The 15,010-nt window shown below is 44.9% G+C and overlaps 1 protein-coding gene across 2 annotated transcripts; it reads right to left on the bottom strand.

The window, feature by feature from the left end:
* Positions 1-1,008: 1,008 nt before the first annotated feature.
* Positions 1,009-14,465, bottom strand: LOC125630523 (uncharacterized). Of its 2 annotated transcripts, none has more exons than XM_048836603.2 (4): positions 13,983-14,465; positions 6,619-6,727; positions 2,327-2,930; positions 1,009-1,731 (listed from the first exon to the last, which is right to left on the bottom strand). In XM_048836603.2, exons 3-4 carry the CDS (start codon positions 2,907-2,909, stop codon positions 1,190-1,192), a joined length of 1,125 nt encoding a protein of 374 aa, XP_048692560.2. In that variant the 5' UTR covers positions 2,910-2,930; positions 6,619-6,727; positions 13,983-14,465; the 3' UTR covers positions 1,009-1,189. The 2 variants fall into 2 exon arrangements, with proteins under 2 accessions (XP_048692560.2, XP_074980739.1); XM_075124638.1 differs by having other exon boundaries at positions 2,327-2,735.
* Positions 14,466-15,010: the final 545 nt, after the last annotated feature.

Below are 15,010 nucleotides of genomic sequence, written 5' to 3'. Positions count from 1 at the left end.
TGCCCTGAGGTGCATGAATACCAAGATGAGAGCAGCCCTCACAGTTGAGAAGCGAGTGGCGATAGCCCTGTGGAAGCTTGCAACGCCAGACAGCTACCGGTCAGTTGGGAATCAATTTGGAGTGGGCAAATCTACTGTTGGGGCTGCTGTGATGCAATCAAAGATCTGCTGATATCAAGGGTAGTGACCCTGGGAAATGTGCAGGTCATAGAGGATGGCTTTGCTGCAATGGGTACCCCTAAAAGTACCCCTAACTGTGGTGGGGCCATAGACGGAACCCATATCCCTATCTTGGCACCGGAGCACCAAGCCGGCGAGTACATAAACCACAAGGGGTACTTTTCGATAGTGCTGCAAGCTCTGGTGGATCACAAGGGACGTTTCACCAACATCAACGTGGGATGGCCGGGAAAGGTACATGACGCTCGCATCTTCAGGAACTCTGGTCTGTTTCAAAAGCTGCAGGAAGGGTCTTTATTCCCAGACCAGAAAATAACTGTTGGGGATGTTGAAATGCCTATATGTATCCTTGGGGACCCAGCCTACCCCTTAATCCCATGGCTCATGAAGCCGTACACAGGCAGCCTGGACAGTAGTCAGGAGCTGTTCAACTACAGGCTGAGCAAGTGCAGAATGGTGGTAGAATGTGCATTTGGACGTTTATAGGCGCACTGGCGCAGTTTACTGACTCGCTTAGACCTCAGCGAAACCAATATTCCCACTGTTATTACTGCTTGCTGTGTGCTCCACAATATCTGTGAGAGTAAGGGGGAGACGTTTATGGCGGGGTGGGAGGTTGAGGCAAATCGCCTGGCTGCTGGTTACGCGCAGCCAGATACCAGGGCGGTTAGAAGAGCACAGGAGGGCGCGGTACGCATCAAAGAAGCTTTGAAAACCAGTTTCATGACTGGCCAGGCTACGGTGTGAAAGTTCTGTTTGTTTCTCCTTGATGAAACCCCCCGCCCCTTGGTTCACTCTACTTCCCTGTAAGCTAACCACCTTCCCCTCCTCCCTTCAATCACCACTTGCAGAGGCAATAAAGTCATTGTTGCTTCACATTCATGCATTCTTTATTCATTCATCACACAAATAGGGGGATGACTACCAAGGTAGCCCAGGAGGGGTGGTGGAGGAGGGAAGGAAAATGCCACACAGCACTTTAAGCACAGCACTTTAGAAGTTTACAACTTTAAAATTTATTGAATGACAGCCTTCTCTTTTTTGGGCAATCCTCTGTGGTGGAGTGGCTGGTTGGCCGGAGGCCCCCCCACTGCGTTCTTGGGCGTCTGGGTGTGGAGGCTATGGAACTTGGGGAGGAGGGTGGTTGGTTACAGAGGGGCTGCAGTGGCAGTCTGTGCTCCAGCTGCCTTTGCTGCAGCTCAACCATACACTGGAGCATACTGGTTTGGTCCTCCAGCAGCCTCAGCATTGAATCCTGCCTCCTCTCATCACACTGCCGCCACATTTGAGCTTCAGCCCTCTCTTCAGCCTGCCACTTACTCTCTTCAGCCTGCCACTTACTCTCTTCAGCCCGCCACCTCTCCTCCCGGTCATTTTGTGCTTTCCTGCACTCTGACATTATTTGCCTCCACGCATTCGTCTGTGCTCTGTCAGTGTGGGAGGACAGCATGAGCTCGGAGAACATTTCATCACGAGTGCGTTTTTTTTTCTTTCTAAGGTTCACTAGCCTCTGGGAAGGAGAAGATCCTGTGATCATTGAAACACATGCAGCTGGTGGAGAAAAAAAAAGGGACAGCGGTATTTAAAAAGACACATTTTATAAAACAGTGGCTACACTCTTTCAGGGTAAACCTTGCTGTTAACATTACATACATAGCACATGTGCTTTCGTTACAAGGTCGCATTTTGCCTCCCCCCACCGTGTGGCTACCCCCTCAACCCTCAACCCTCCCCCCTCCCCGTGGCTAACAGCGGGGAACATTTCTGTTTAGCCACAGGCAAACAGCCCAGCAGGAATGGGCTCCTCTGAGTGTCCCCTGAAGAAAAGCACTCTATTTCAACCAGGTGACCATGAATTATATCTCACTCTCCAGAGGATAACACAGAGAGATAAAAAACGGATGTTGTTTGAATGCCAGCAAACATACACTGCAATGCTTTGTTCTACAATGATTCCCGAGTACGTGTTACTGGCCTGGAGTGGTAAAGTGTCCTACCATGAAGGATGCAATAAGGCTGCCCTCCCCAGAAACCTTTTGCAAAGGCTTTGGGAGTACATCCAGGAGAACCGCGAATGCCAGGGCAAAGTAATCCTTTCACATGCTTGCTTTTAAACCATGTATAGTATTTTAAAAGGTACACTCACCAGAGGTCCCTTCTCCGCCTGCTGGGTCCAGGAGGCAGCCTTGGGTGGGTTCGGGGGGTACTGGCTCCAGGTCCAGGGTGAGAAACAGTTCCTGGCTGTTGGGAAAACCGGTTTCTCTGCTTGCTTGCTGTGAGCTATCTACAATCTCATCATCATCATCATCTTCTTTGTCCCCAAAACCTGCTTCCGTATTGCCTCCATCTCCATTGAAGGAGTCAAACAACACAGCTGGGGTAGTGGTGGCTGAACCCCCTAAAATGGCATGCAGCTCATCATAGAAGTGGCATGTTTGGGGCTCTGACCCGGAGCGGCCGTTCGCCTCTCTGGTTTTCTGGTAGGCTTGCCTCAGCTCCTTCAGTTTCACGTGGCACTGCTTCAGGTCCCTGTTATGGCCTCTGTCCTTCATGCCCTGGGAGATTTTGACAAAGGTTTTGGCATTTCGAAAACTGGAATGGAGTTCTGATAACACGGATTCCTCTCCCCAAACAGCGATCAGATCCCGTACCTCCTGTTCGGTCCATGCTGGAGCTCTTTTGCAATTCTGGGACTCCATCATGGTCACCTCTGCTGATGAGCTCTGCATGGTCACCTGCAGCTTGCCATGCTGGCCAAACAGGAAATGAGATTCAAAAGTTCGTGGTTCTTTTCCTGTCTACGTCGCCAGTGCATCTGAGTTGAGAGTGCTGTCCAGAGCGGTCACAATGGAGCACTCTGGGATAGCTCCCGGAGGCCAATACCGTCGAATTGTGTCCACAGTACCCCAAATTCGAGCCGGCAAGGCCGATTTAAGCGCTAATCCACTTGTCAGGGGTGGAGTAAGGAAATCGATTTTAAGAGCCCTTTAAGTCGAAATAAAGGGCTTCATCGTGTGGACGGGTGCAGGTTTACATCGATTTAATGCTGCTAAATTCGACCTAAAGTCCTAGTATAGACCAGGGCTTAAAATGATAATCACTATGAGCTAAATCCTGCCTGTAGTGCTTATTCTTATCTTACTCAGGCAAAACTCTCAAGCAGTTAGCTGGGATTTTGACTAAGAGATTCTGGATTTGGGTTTACAAATTTGAATGAGATAATGATTCTGAGGAAAGGAAAGAGTGAGAGCAGCAGAATAAGGACAATGGACTTCAAAAAAGCAGACTTTAACAGATTCAGAGAACTGGTAGGTAATGTGTCATGGGAAAAAAATCTAAGGGATAAAGGAGTTCAGGAGAGCTGGCCGTTTCTCAAGGAGATCATATTAAAGGCACAACTGCAAACTATCCCCAGGGACAGGAAAGATAGGAAGAACAGTAAGAGATCAATATGACTCCATCAGGAGCTCTTTAATGACCTGAAAATCAAAAAGGAATCCTACAAAAAGTGGAAACATGGACAAATTGCTAATAAGGAGTACAAAAGAACAGCACAAGCATGTAGGAAAAATTCAGAAAGGCTAAGGCATAAAATGATTTACACTTAGCAAGGGACATAAAAGGCATTAAGAAAAGGTTCCTTAAATTTATTAGGAGCAAGAGAAAGATGAAGGAAAGTCTAGGTCCTCTACTTAGTGAGGAAGGAGAGCTAATAACTGATGATATCAAGAAAGCTGAGGTGTTTAATGCCTATTTTCCTTCAGTCTTAACTAAAAAGGTGACCAGATACTCAACACAATTAATACTAACAATAAGGGGGAAGGAAAGTAAGCCAAAATAGGAAAACAACAGGTTAAAGACTATTTAGATAGGTTAGATGTATTCAAGCTGGCAGAGTACTTAAGGAGCCAGCTGAAGCAATATTGCAACTGTTAGTGATTATCTTCCAGAACTCCTCGAGGATAGATAAGGTCTCAGCAGATTGGAGAAGGGCAAACATAGTACCTATCTTTCAAAAGGGGAACAAGAAGGACCTGGGGCATTATAGACCAGTAAGCCTAACTTCAATACCTGGAAAGATACTGCATAACTGCAACAAATTATTAAACAATCAGTTTGTAAGCACTTAGAGATTAATAAGGTTATAAGGAATAGCCAGCATGGACTTTTCAAAAACAAATCATGCCAGATCAGCATGATTTCCTTCTTTGACAGGGTTACTGGCCTAGTGGATGGGGGGAAGCAGTAGATGTAAAATATCTTGATATTTAGTAAGGCTTTTTACACAGTCCCACATTCTCATGAGGGAAATGTGGTCTACATTAAATCACTATAAGGTGGGTGCACAACTGGTGGATAGACCATACTCAAACAGTAGTTATCAATGGTTTGTTGTCAAATTGAGAGGGTGTATCTAGTTGGGTTCCGCGGGATCAGTCCCAGGTCCAGTACTGTTCAATATTTCCATTAATGACTTGGATATTGAAGTGAAGAGTATGTTTACAAAATTTGTGGATGACACCGAGCAGGGAGGGGTTACAAGAGCACTTTGGAGGACAGGATTAGAATTCAAAACAATCTTGACAAATTGAAGAATTGGTCTAAATTCAACAAGATGAAACTGAATAAAGACAAGTACAAAGTACTACATCTAGGAAGAAAAAATCACATACACAACTACAACATGGGGAATAACTGGCTAGCTGGTAGTACTGCTAAAAAGGATTTGGGGGTTATAATGAATCACAAATTGCATATGAGCCAACAATGTGTTGTACACAAACACAGGAGGTATTTGTTCCGCCCTACTTAGCACTGGTGAGGCCTCAATTGCAGTAATGTATCCTGTTCAGGGAGCCTCACTGCCATAAAGATCTAGATAAATTGGAGAGTCCAGAAGAGAGCACCAAAAATTATAAAAATTTAGAAAACCTGACCGACAAGGAAGGGTTACAAAAACTGGGCACAAGCGGCAGCGGTACTTATAACAGTCCTCAAATATGTTAAGGGATCTCATAAAGAAGACTGTGATTAATTGTTCTCCATGTCCACTGAAGGTAGGACAAGAAGTAATAGATTTAATCTGCAGCAAGGAAGATTTAGGTTAGATATTAGGAAAAACTTTCCAACTACAAGGGCAGTTAATCTCTGGAACAGGCTTCCAAGGGAGGCTGTGGAATCTCCATCATTAGATGTTTTTAAAAATAGGTTGGACAAACATCTAGCAGGGATGGTCTAGGTTTACTTGGTGCTGCCACAGAGCAGGAGGCTGGACTTGATGACGTCTCAAGGTTGCCCTCCAGCCCTACATTTCTGTGTTTCTATGATAATATTTGCTTTGAATTGTTCTTGTATTTAATAGTTTAAAACCACTTGCATATTGGGACCCTACACCACCGTGTATTTTAGTGTAACAGCACTTTAAATCATGTGCTATTATGTAACAGCACTTAAAGTCATAACAGGCATATTTTCAAAAAAGATCTAAAATCTACCTGTCCTAGATATGCTATGAAACAGTATTTTATCATAAAATTGCTTTTCAAGCACTTCCAAAATAGACTGCAGGATCTGAACACCTTGGTTATCTGTCTTAATTATCCCTAGTCAATATTAAATGAATCTTACTAGCCTTTACCTGGTATTCAAGTTGTAAAAACCATTATTTTCCTTCCCCTTCCTCTTTAATTTTCCTCTGGATAGATGACCAGAGGTAGAAAAAGTGGAATCCCACTTCAAAACATTACTACACTCCAGTGATTAGCAACTCCAGTGACAATAAATGTAAACCTAATGTAAATTATTTTCTCTGACGTATAAGATAAAATCGAGTGAACATGTTTTGACAAAAAAAATTATTTAGATGGTTTATCTCTAGAGTTCAAAAAGATGTACCACAAATTACATCTATTAGATGTCTTAAATAATGATTATGAACCCTATCAGCAATCCTTTCCTTTGGAAATAGCCAGTGGTTTTCAACCTTTTTTCATTTGCGGACCCCTAAAAAGTTTCAAACAGAGGTGCAGACCCTTTTAGAAATTTAACCGGTTGTCTGTGGACCACTACCATAGAAGTCTTAGACTGAAAACTAACTGAACAGAATTCAATTATAAACGTTGCAGGTGCTTGGCATGGCATTTGATGCAGCGTGAGAAAGGGCGCTAAATTATTGGCTTCTACAGTAACACTTCCGGGTTTTGACCTGTAGGTGGGAGTATTCACATATTTTTGATAGATCAGAAAAATGGAATGATTACTCTGGGATCTAACATAGTCTGTGGCCCCCCAGGGATCCGCGGACCACAGGTTGAAAACCACTGGTCTAACTGAAAGCGGTGGAACTACTCATGTAAATAAAGGCTACTTGTCTGAGCAAGGGTTGTAGGATCAGGCTCTTCACCATCATAATCATCACACAGAAAACAGCCAACTTACACATTTTGTGCTGTCTTGGAATCAAACTGGAACTTCGCTGCTGGTGTCATCTGGTGCCAAGAATTAATTTGCAGTCATTCCAGGTGAGATACAAGTGCCATTTCAATACCTGTAATACCAGTGATATAATAAGTGACATTCATGAAACTTACAATTTTAGGCAACTATTAATTTGGGGGTTTTGTGATTGGGGATAAATAAATGATACTAATGGGGTCAAATGTGACCATTTCTATTGGATTACCCTAATTTATAGCGACACTGCCAGGTTGGTCAGGCCCCAAATGCAGGTTGCTTAAAATAAAAGTTTGAAAACTTAGTATTAAAAATGTTCACAAAATATTTCTTAAACGTCAATGAAAACAGTGCGCGTTCAAAATTCAAGGAATATCATCTACTAAAAATCAACCTGTAAATCTTTTATGTTTAATGGCTTAGATTACTAAACATTGACATTTTAAAAATTCAATTTGGTTCTTGCTATTCACATGCTCCTTGTTTTTCTGCTTCTATCTCACACTGAACTATGTCAATTTTATTATTGTCATTCTCAGGATCATAGTGCTACAATGTCCACTACAAAGGAAGCTTTTAAAAATCTGATGGATTTGTTGCAGTTCAGAGAAATGTTTCCAATTTGTTCATCTTTTGCTTTCTGAAAGCTTGTGTACCTCAAACTTAAGCTTTATGCCAAATTTAAGTTACTGCTGCCCTTTAAAACATTCTCTGTAGAATCTGAACCCCAAAACTATTGAAGTTTGTGCAAGTGCATGAGAAAATGAAACAGACTCAAAATAAATGTGAAATTGTAAAGTCTTATTTCACCATGCAGTTCAGAAAATAATCAAATATTGGTGGTGAAAGAACTTTTGTTCTAATTTTAATAATCTAAGTTGTTAGATGGAGGTTAAGAAATTTTTTAAAATGACTTCTAACCTAACAGTGTCTACTTAAAACTCAGCAAAAAGAATACAACCTCTACGCTATGCTGTTTGTGTAGTTTTTGAACGAGTGTGTAGCTGTAGTAAATATAAAAACTATTTGCAAGTTCAAATGAAATAGATCAAATGCAACATATTTAAAGCAGATAATTAAATAAAACTTCCCTCCCTCACGTTTTTGAGGAGTTCAAATGTACCTGCAAATTACCCCACGCTGTATATTAGTCTGCTCCTCACATAGGCGTCCTTTTCTCTAACATTTCAATTTATGTAGCAGAATTGATACCAAAGTCCTCTAAAAACTTACATACATACAGCATCAAAGAAGTGCAGCCACTTCTCCCAGAGCTTGCTACAGCTGTTTGGTGGTGGCAAGCGCTGGGAGGTAGGCAGAGGAGCGGGGACCCAGCACACTCAGGGGAGGAGGCAGAGGTGAGGTGGGGCAGGGCAGGGAGCTTGGCTGCCTGTGGGTGCAGAGCACCCACCAATTTTTCCCCGTGGGTGCTCCAGCCCCGAAGCACCCACAGAGTCAGCGCCTATGCCCCCCACGCCCCTAGTTCCAGCACCTATGACCCCAACCCTCTGCCCCAGCCTTGAGCCACTCATACCCAGCCCCACCACACATCCATATTGGCACACATAATAAAATTCATTCCACACATGGGTGGGAAAAATTAGAGGGAACTTTGCCCCAGCGTGGGGACACCCCAGCCCCTCTCCTAAGTGACCATGACAAGGTTGGGGGTCGAGCCCCTCAGCCTTGCGGTTACAAGGACTCTGCCACACAGGAAAGTGGAAGAGGAGCCCTCGAGGTCAGGCAGGCCTCTGGGTAAACGAAGTGGGTGCAAGGACTCAGATCCTTTCACTAGCCCATTTCACAGGGGTTATTTATAAGCCAGGAAAGTTCCCCACAATAACAGGACCATTCCCCCGCTTACATACAGCAAAAATGAGAATATAAGAAACCATAAAGCAACAGCAAAGTGACTTACATGCTAACAGCACAGGGGAGACTGCATCAGACAACATTAACCCAATAAGAGAAAAGGCACAAATGTGAAAGCAGCAGTCGAACCAAATTAAAACATAAGAACAGTGCACAATTAGAGAGTGGGAAACCAAAAAACCTTCATAGGAGGGAAGATTGGAAAAGCTGTGGAAGATGTGGCAAAACACCAAGCCACAGATGACAACAGTGTAAAGAGGCAGAATGTAGGAGATACCACAAAATGAGACATTTTACAATAGCATGCACCTCACCAAGAGCAGTGGAACAATCCAAGAGGGAGCGTTATCATCAGTTGACAATGAGTTCATATTTCTAGGGACTATATCCTCAACAGAACATACAAACTTTGTTATGCAAGCATGAATCTAAACAGCTGAAACCTTATATTTAAAATTGATACTGGGGCAGCAATCACTGCAATTCCAAAAGAAGATTATAACTGATCCAGGGATGGAGATCTGCAAAGACAAAATAAGAATCTCCATGGGGCTAGTAACACTGCATTTCAGAGTAGCAGCCGTGTTAGTCTGTATTCGCAAAAAGAAAAGGAGTACTTCTGGCACCTTGGAGACTAACCAATTTATTTGAGCATAAGCTTTCGTGAGCTACAGCTCACTTCATTGGATGCATAAAGTGGAAAATACAGGGAGGAGATTTATATACACACAGACCATGAAAAAATGGGTGTTTATCATACACATTGTAAGGAGAGTGATCACTTAAGATGAGCTATTACCAGCAGGAGAGTGGGGTGGGGAGACAGAAAACCTTTTGAAGCGATAATGAAGGTGGGCCATTTCCATTGGATGTCTGTGGCCAGTTCCTTGGGAAACTGGAGAAAGGACAGAAATTTCTTCAACAAATATATGTAATACATGGACTGACAATTCCCCTACTAGGATTGCCAGCAATATAAGGAATACAGCTAGTAGAGAAACTGGAATGCATTAATGGCAGAAAGCAAACTATACAGGAGATGTATCCACAAATCTTCACAAGGCTAGGAAAGCTGTCAGGGGGGTACAGAATAAAATTGACACCAGCAGCAACTCCCTTTGCTCTCAAAGCTCCAGGTCACATCCCTAAACTCTTGTTAGGGAAAGTTAAAGAAGAATGAAAGAGACTGGAACATAGAGGGTTTATTTCCCAGATAGAAGAACCCACTGACTGGAGTCCAGGGATGATTGTAGTACCAAAGCCCAATGACAAAATCCAGATTTGTGTGGAACTCACACAAATTAATAAAAGCATGTGCAGAGAGAGATACTTGCTTCCTTCAGTTAACCAGAAATTAACTCAGTTATCAGAAGCTAAAGTCTTCTCAAAGTTAGATGCTACAGCAGGCTTCTGGCAAATCCCCCTTGCTAAGAATTAATACATTCATCACCCCATTTGAAAGGTACCGTTTTGGTCATCTTCCTTTTGCCATATCTTCAGCACCACATCTTCAGCACTAGAACATTTCCAAAAGAAACTCTTTCAGATCATTTCAGGTTTGCCTGGCACCCTTTGCCATGCAGATGATGGGTTAGTATACGGCAGAGATAAAAATGAACATGATGAGCAACTACATGCAGTTTTGAGATGCTTCCAACAAGCTGGCCTCACTCTGAAATGAGAAATGTGAACATGGAAAGAAGCAGATATAACACATCATTAGCAAATGGAATTCAGCTGAATTCAAACAAACTGATGGCATTACTCGCCTTACCTGAACCTACAGACGTTTTTGCTATAAGAAGATTCCTGGGCATGATTAGTCATTTTTGGAAATTCTTACCAGATTTAGCTCATCTAAAAAAACCCTTAAAAGATCTCCTTAATGGTCAAAATATCTGGATTTGGGGAAGCCGCAACAAAATGCATGTAGTAAAATAAAAGAACTATAGGCATCTCCACCTGTTTTGGCACAATATTCGGTAAACTACCCAACAATTGTAGCAGCAGTATATGTTCATAGCGGTTAGAAACAGTGCTGACATAAAAGCAGACAAAAGGTGACCACAGACTGGTTGCCTTCATACAATCATAGAATATCAGGGTTAGAAGGGCCCTCAGGAGGTCATCTAGTCCAACCCCCTGCTCAAAGCAGGACCAATCCCCAATTTTTTCCCCAGATCTCTAAATGGCCCCCTTAAGGATTGAACTCACAACCCTGGATTTAGCAGGCCAATGCTCAAACTACTGAGCTATCCCGCCTCCCAAAAATAACTTCTCTTCACCCCAGATGGGGCTTGAACCCCTAATCCCTGTTTTAAGAGGGCAATGCCTTATCCATTAGGCTACTGGGGCTGCCTCATTTCAAGAAGCCTCACAGAGACCAAGCAACTGTAGGCCCAAATGGAAAGGGAAGCTATAGCAGTCATGTGGGCCTGTGAACAGCTCAGTGCATATCTGTTTTGCCTGAATTTTAACACAGAAACAGACCACAAGCCCTTAGTAGCACTATTGGTTCAAAACCATTGGATGACCTTTCACCTAGGATTCAAAGATTTTGACTATGGCTAATGTGATTTTCTTGCAACATACATACTAGGGAACGCACTCATAGCAGCGGACACTCTATCTAGAGTCCCAGTTGAGTAGCCACCAACAGAAGAGGTTTCAGAGAAAGATGTCAAAGTCTACATTGACCGTGTTCTGGCAGCAATTGCAGCATCTGCCAGCTGACTTCAGCAAATTAGAGATGAACAACTAAAGAATCAGACTTGCCAGAAAATGACTCAATGTTGCCAAAGAGAGTGGAGATAAAGCAGTCAACTTCCAACAGATCTGTTATCATACTGACAGGACTGAAATGACTTTCACATGGCCAAGGGCCTGTTTCTCAAAGGCCAGTTCATTCTTATCCCTGCAGTACTTCAGAAACAGATACTCTCCACAATCCACAAGGTATGCCAAGGTATAATCAAGTGCAGGGCACAAGCATAGCAACCTGTATGGTGGCCCAGTCTGAGTAGGCAAATTCCTTGGGACCTTAGTAGAGGACTGCAATATATGTAACAAGAGGAAGAAAAAAAAAAAAACAATTGCCAGAACCATTACTTTTTACAAAGCTACCTGACAGACCTTGGAGGTGGGTAGCCATAGATGTTTTTCTGGAAAGGACACATATACATTATTGTAGTTGATTACTTCTCCAGATATATTTGACTTGGCTATAGGTACGCAGACTTCATCGGCAAAGGTCATACAGAAACTAAAATCAATATATGTAAGTCATGGAGTTCCTGAAATCCTCATATCTGATAATGACCCTCTATTTACCTCTGAAACATTCCCAGAATTTCACAGGACTTTGATTTTGAACATGAGACTAGTAGTCCACATTACCCCCAGAGCCAACAGGGGGAGGTGGAAGGAGCAGTGCAGACAGAGGCGGATTAAGTTCTCCTGGGGCCAGGGCCAGAGCAAGTGGAGTGGTCCCAGCACTGAACCATGGACCTGCCTCACGCCTTCTGCCTGCAGCCCTGCCCATGGCCCCATCCCATTCTGCCCCTTCCCCCGCAGCCCTGCCCCTGTTTCCCCAGGGCCCCTGGGCACATGCCCCATGGGCCCATTGGATAATCTGCCAGTTAGTGCAGACTACAAAATGTTCTGCAAAAATCAGTGGACTCATATAAAGCATTCCTGGCATATCAATCAACACCACTTGCATCTAGACTATCTCCAGCAGAATTTCTCACGGGAAGATGACTAAGGATGCCTTTATCTGTGGCACAAATACAACTTAAACCTAGGTAGACCAACCTGCACGAATTTTGAAAATAGGTTGCCAAAATAAAAATTCAGCAGCAACAAAACATCAATGTTCAGCACAGAACAAAAGCGCTACCGAACAAAAGCACTACCTTTTGAGCTAGGGAACAAAGTTTGGCTCAAAAGCTCTCAGACATCTGGAACTGTTCTGAACTCCTCAGTCTCTCACATCCTAACTAGTGAAAACTCCAAACCCAGTGAAGAGAGGATCTGGGACCTGCTGGCACAGGTGCCAACTTTCCAAAGTGCTTGGGGGTGCTCGACCCCTGGCTCTGCCCCAGGCCCCGCCCCCCACTCCATTACTTCCCCCAGGGCCTCCCCACATCCCCACCTCTTTCTGACTCTGCTCCACCCCTGCCCTGCCTACCCAGTTCCGCCCATCCCCTGAGTATGCTCCTCCCCTCCGGGAACCTCCTGAATGCTGTGAAACAGCTGACTGCGGCTGGCAGGCGGGCGGGAAGCACAGGGAGGGAGGGGGACGCACTCATCCACAGGGTACACCGGTGGGCGGGAGGCGCTGGGAGCTAGGGAGAGCTGATGGGGGGCTACCGATGGGTGCTCAGCACCCACCATTTTTTCCCTATGGGTGCTCCAGCCCCAGAGCACCCACGGAGTTGGCTCCCCAGCCCCAGAGCACCCACAGAGTCGGCGCCTATGCCTGCTGGTACTTTGTCAGGAAGTGAGCCCCCTCCACAGGGAATGCCATGCACAAACTCAACAGAAGTGAGAAAACATCTGGAAGACTGATCAAAACCCCCTTAAAGACCTGATCTTTAGAATACTGTTCAAGACTATTTAAAAGGGAACATAGAAGTTTAAATAGTTTTAAGGAACTGAAGTTTATTTTGAACTGCTGTGTGTATACACATTGGTTTATAATTTAGGTTTTAATCTTATAGAGTACCTGGTCCTTCACCAGGTACCAGAGGGACCAGGATGTGTAGAAGCAGGGATCTTAATAAGCGGGGGAACTTCGTGGTTAGGGAATTCTCCATTTGCTGCTTAAAGCATGGCTCTCTATGTTTATATCCTCCTACTACAGAAATAGCACCACAAAGAGGTGAAGTGACTTGCCTAAAATCACACAGCAGGTCTATTCTGTTCTCCATAAGATTTTTATATTGTGCTTATCACTGTAGTATCTGAGCGCCTTCCAGTAGCACATTACTAACATTTGTTATGTGGTGGTTGTTCTCTCATCCTTTCCCCAGGGGGAGAAGTGTGTCCCGTGGAATGTTTTGGAAGGGTTTTTTAAATAGTAACATACCACAGGCACTGACTTTTCAAAGTGCCGGGGGTTCTCGACCCCCAGCTCCACCCCAGGCCCTGCCCCCACTCCACCCCTTTCCCTCAAGGCTCCACCGCCGCTCCACCTCCACCCCGCCTCTTCCCGCCCAGTTCTGCTCTCTCCCCCAAGAACGCTGCGTCCTCGCTCCTTCCCCCCGCCCCTAGCCTCCAAACAGCTGTGCGCAGTGGGCAGGAGGCACTGGGGGGTAGCAGGGGGAGACGCTGATCCGCAGGGCCCGCCAGTGGTCGGGAGGCACTGGAGGCAGTGGGGAGAGCTGATAGGAGGGCTGCCGGTGCGCGCACGCACACACACACACACACACAGAGCTATGTGTTTATATTCAAGAAGGTAAGGTCAAAGAATGCACCTTGCCCTTTGAGCAGAAGGCGATGAGGTTTGTGATGGCCCTCAGAGTTCATTCCATTCTTGAACTGACCCCCGAGAAAACTCTGTCTCTTGCACAGACAAACTTTACCCTTGTGGTAGAGATTCCATTGTGTCAGAGAAGCAAAGTTGTCAACCATGGTCTTCATTCTGTAACTTTAGATTGTCTTTTAGATATCCTAGGCACAGGCCGTGGAACATCTTGAAGATAAATTCTGAGACCTTCAACTTGATATTCTCTGAGAAGCCAGGGTAGAGAGCAGGGGACAGGTGTGATGTGCTCACAGTTGCCCGTGTTGCTGAGGTGATGCACTGCAATGTTCTATACTAGTTGGAGTTTCCTGAGAGCTGAAGTCTTCATGCCCAGATACATCACATTATTGTAGCCTAGCTGAGAGGTGACAAAAGCGTGAACAGCTGAGGTCAGATCATTGTGCGCCAGGATAGAATGTGTCTGCTAGCCTAATGGAGATGATAGAAAGCATTACTTCCACATGCTCATCAGGGGCAGAGCTGGGAACAGAGCCCAGGTCTCCTGGCTTCCAGTCCAGTGCACTATCTGCCTACTGCACTGCATTTCCTCCTTTAAGGTCTCTTCTTAAATAGTAAAAAAGAACCCTACCCTGCTCTACACCCCACAGAGCTCAGCAATGCTGCTCTTGGGCTTTCAGATGGAATGAGAACTGCTGGAGGGGAAAGACAGGGGTGAGGCACTCCATCCCCATCTGCTTGATCCCCCTCCCCATCATCTTCCAATTATGAGAGGAACACACTGCATGGGCCCTCTGCCCCTCCAAACAAGGGCAGTTCATCTCCTAGAAGGGGGTAGAACCTATGGCAGGGAGGATCGGGAGCGCAATGCCTCTCGCTCCCCCAGCTCCTCTTACACAGCTTGGGAGTAGAGGAGCTCCGGGCTCAGCGGGCTCCCCAGAGAAAACTGGCCTAGGCCCCACCCTTCAACCTCAGCCGTCTAGTCAGCGCCAAATAGAGACCCATCGGGAACAGCGAGCG

The sequence above is a fragment of the Caretta caretta genome, chromosome 1, assembly GCF_965140235.1.
Source record: "Caretta caretta isolate rCarCar2 chromosome 1, rCarCar1.hap1, whole genome shotgun sequence".
Lineage (NCBI taxonomy): Eukaryota > Metazoa > Chordata > Testudines > Cheloniidae > Caretta > Caretta caretta.
This window is presented reverse-complemented; position numbering and strand designations above follow the sequence as displayed.

Bases quoted from the DNA above. Each gene is read 5' to 3' on its own strand.
- LOC125630523 (XM_048836603.2), bottom strand. From the start codon at position 2,909: ATGCAGAGCTCATCAGCAGAGGTGACCATGATGGAGTCCCAGAATTGC. The intron at 1,732-2,326 runs GTGAGTGTACCT...TTTCTCCACCAG, and splicing joins AGGCGGAGAAGGGACCTCTG to CTGCATGTGTTTCAATGATC.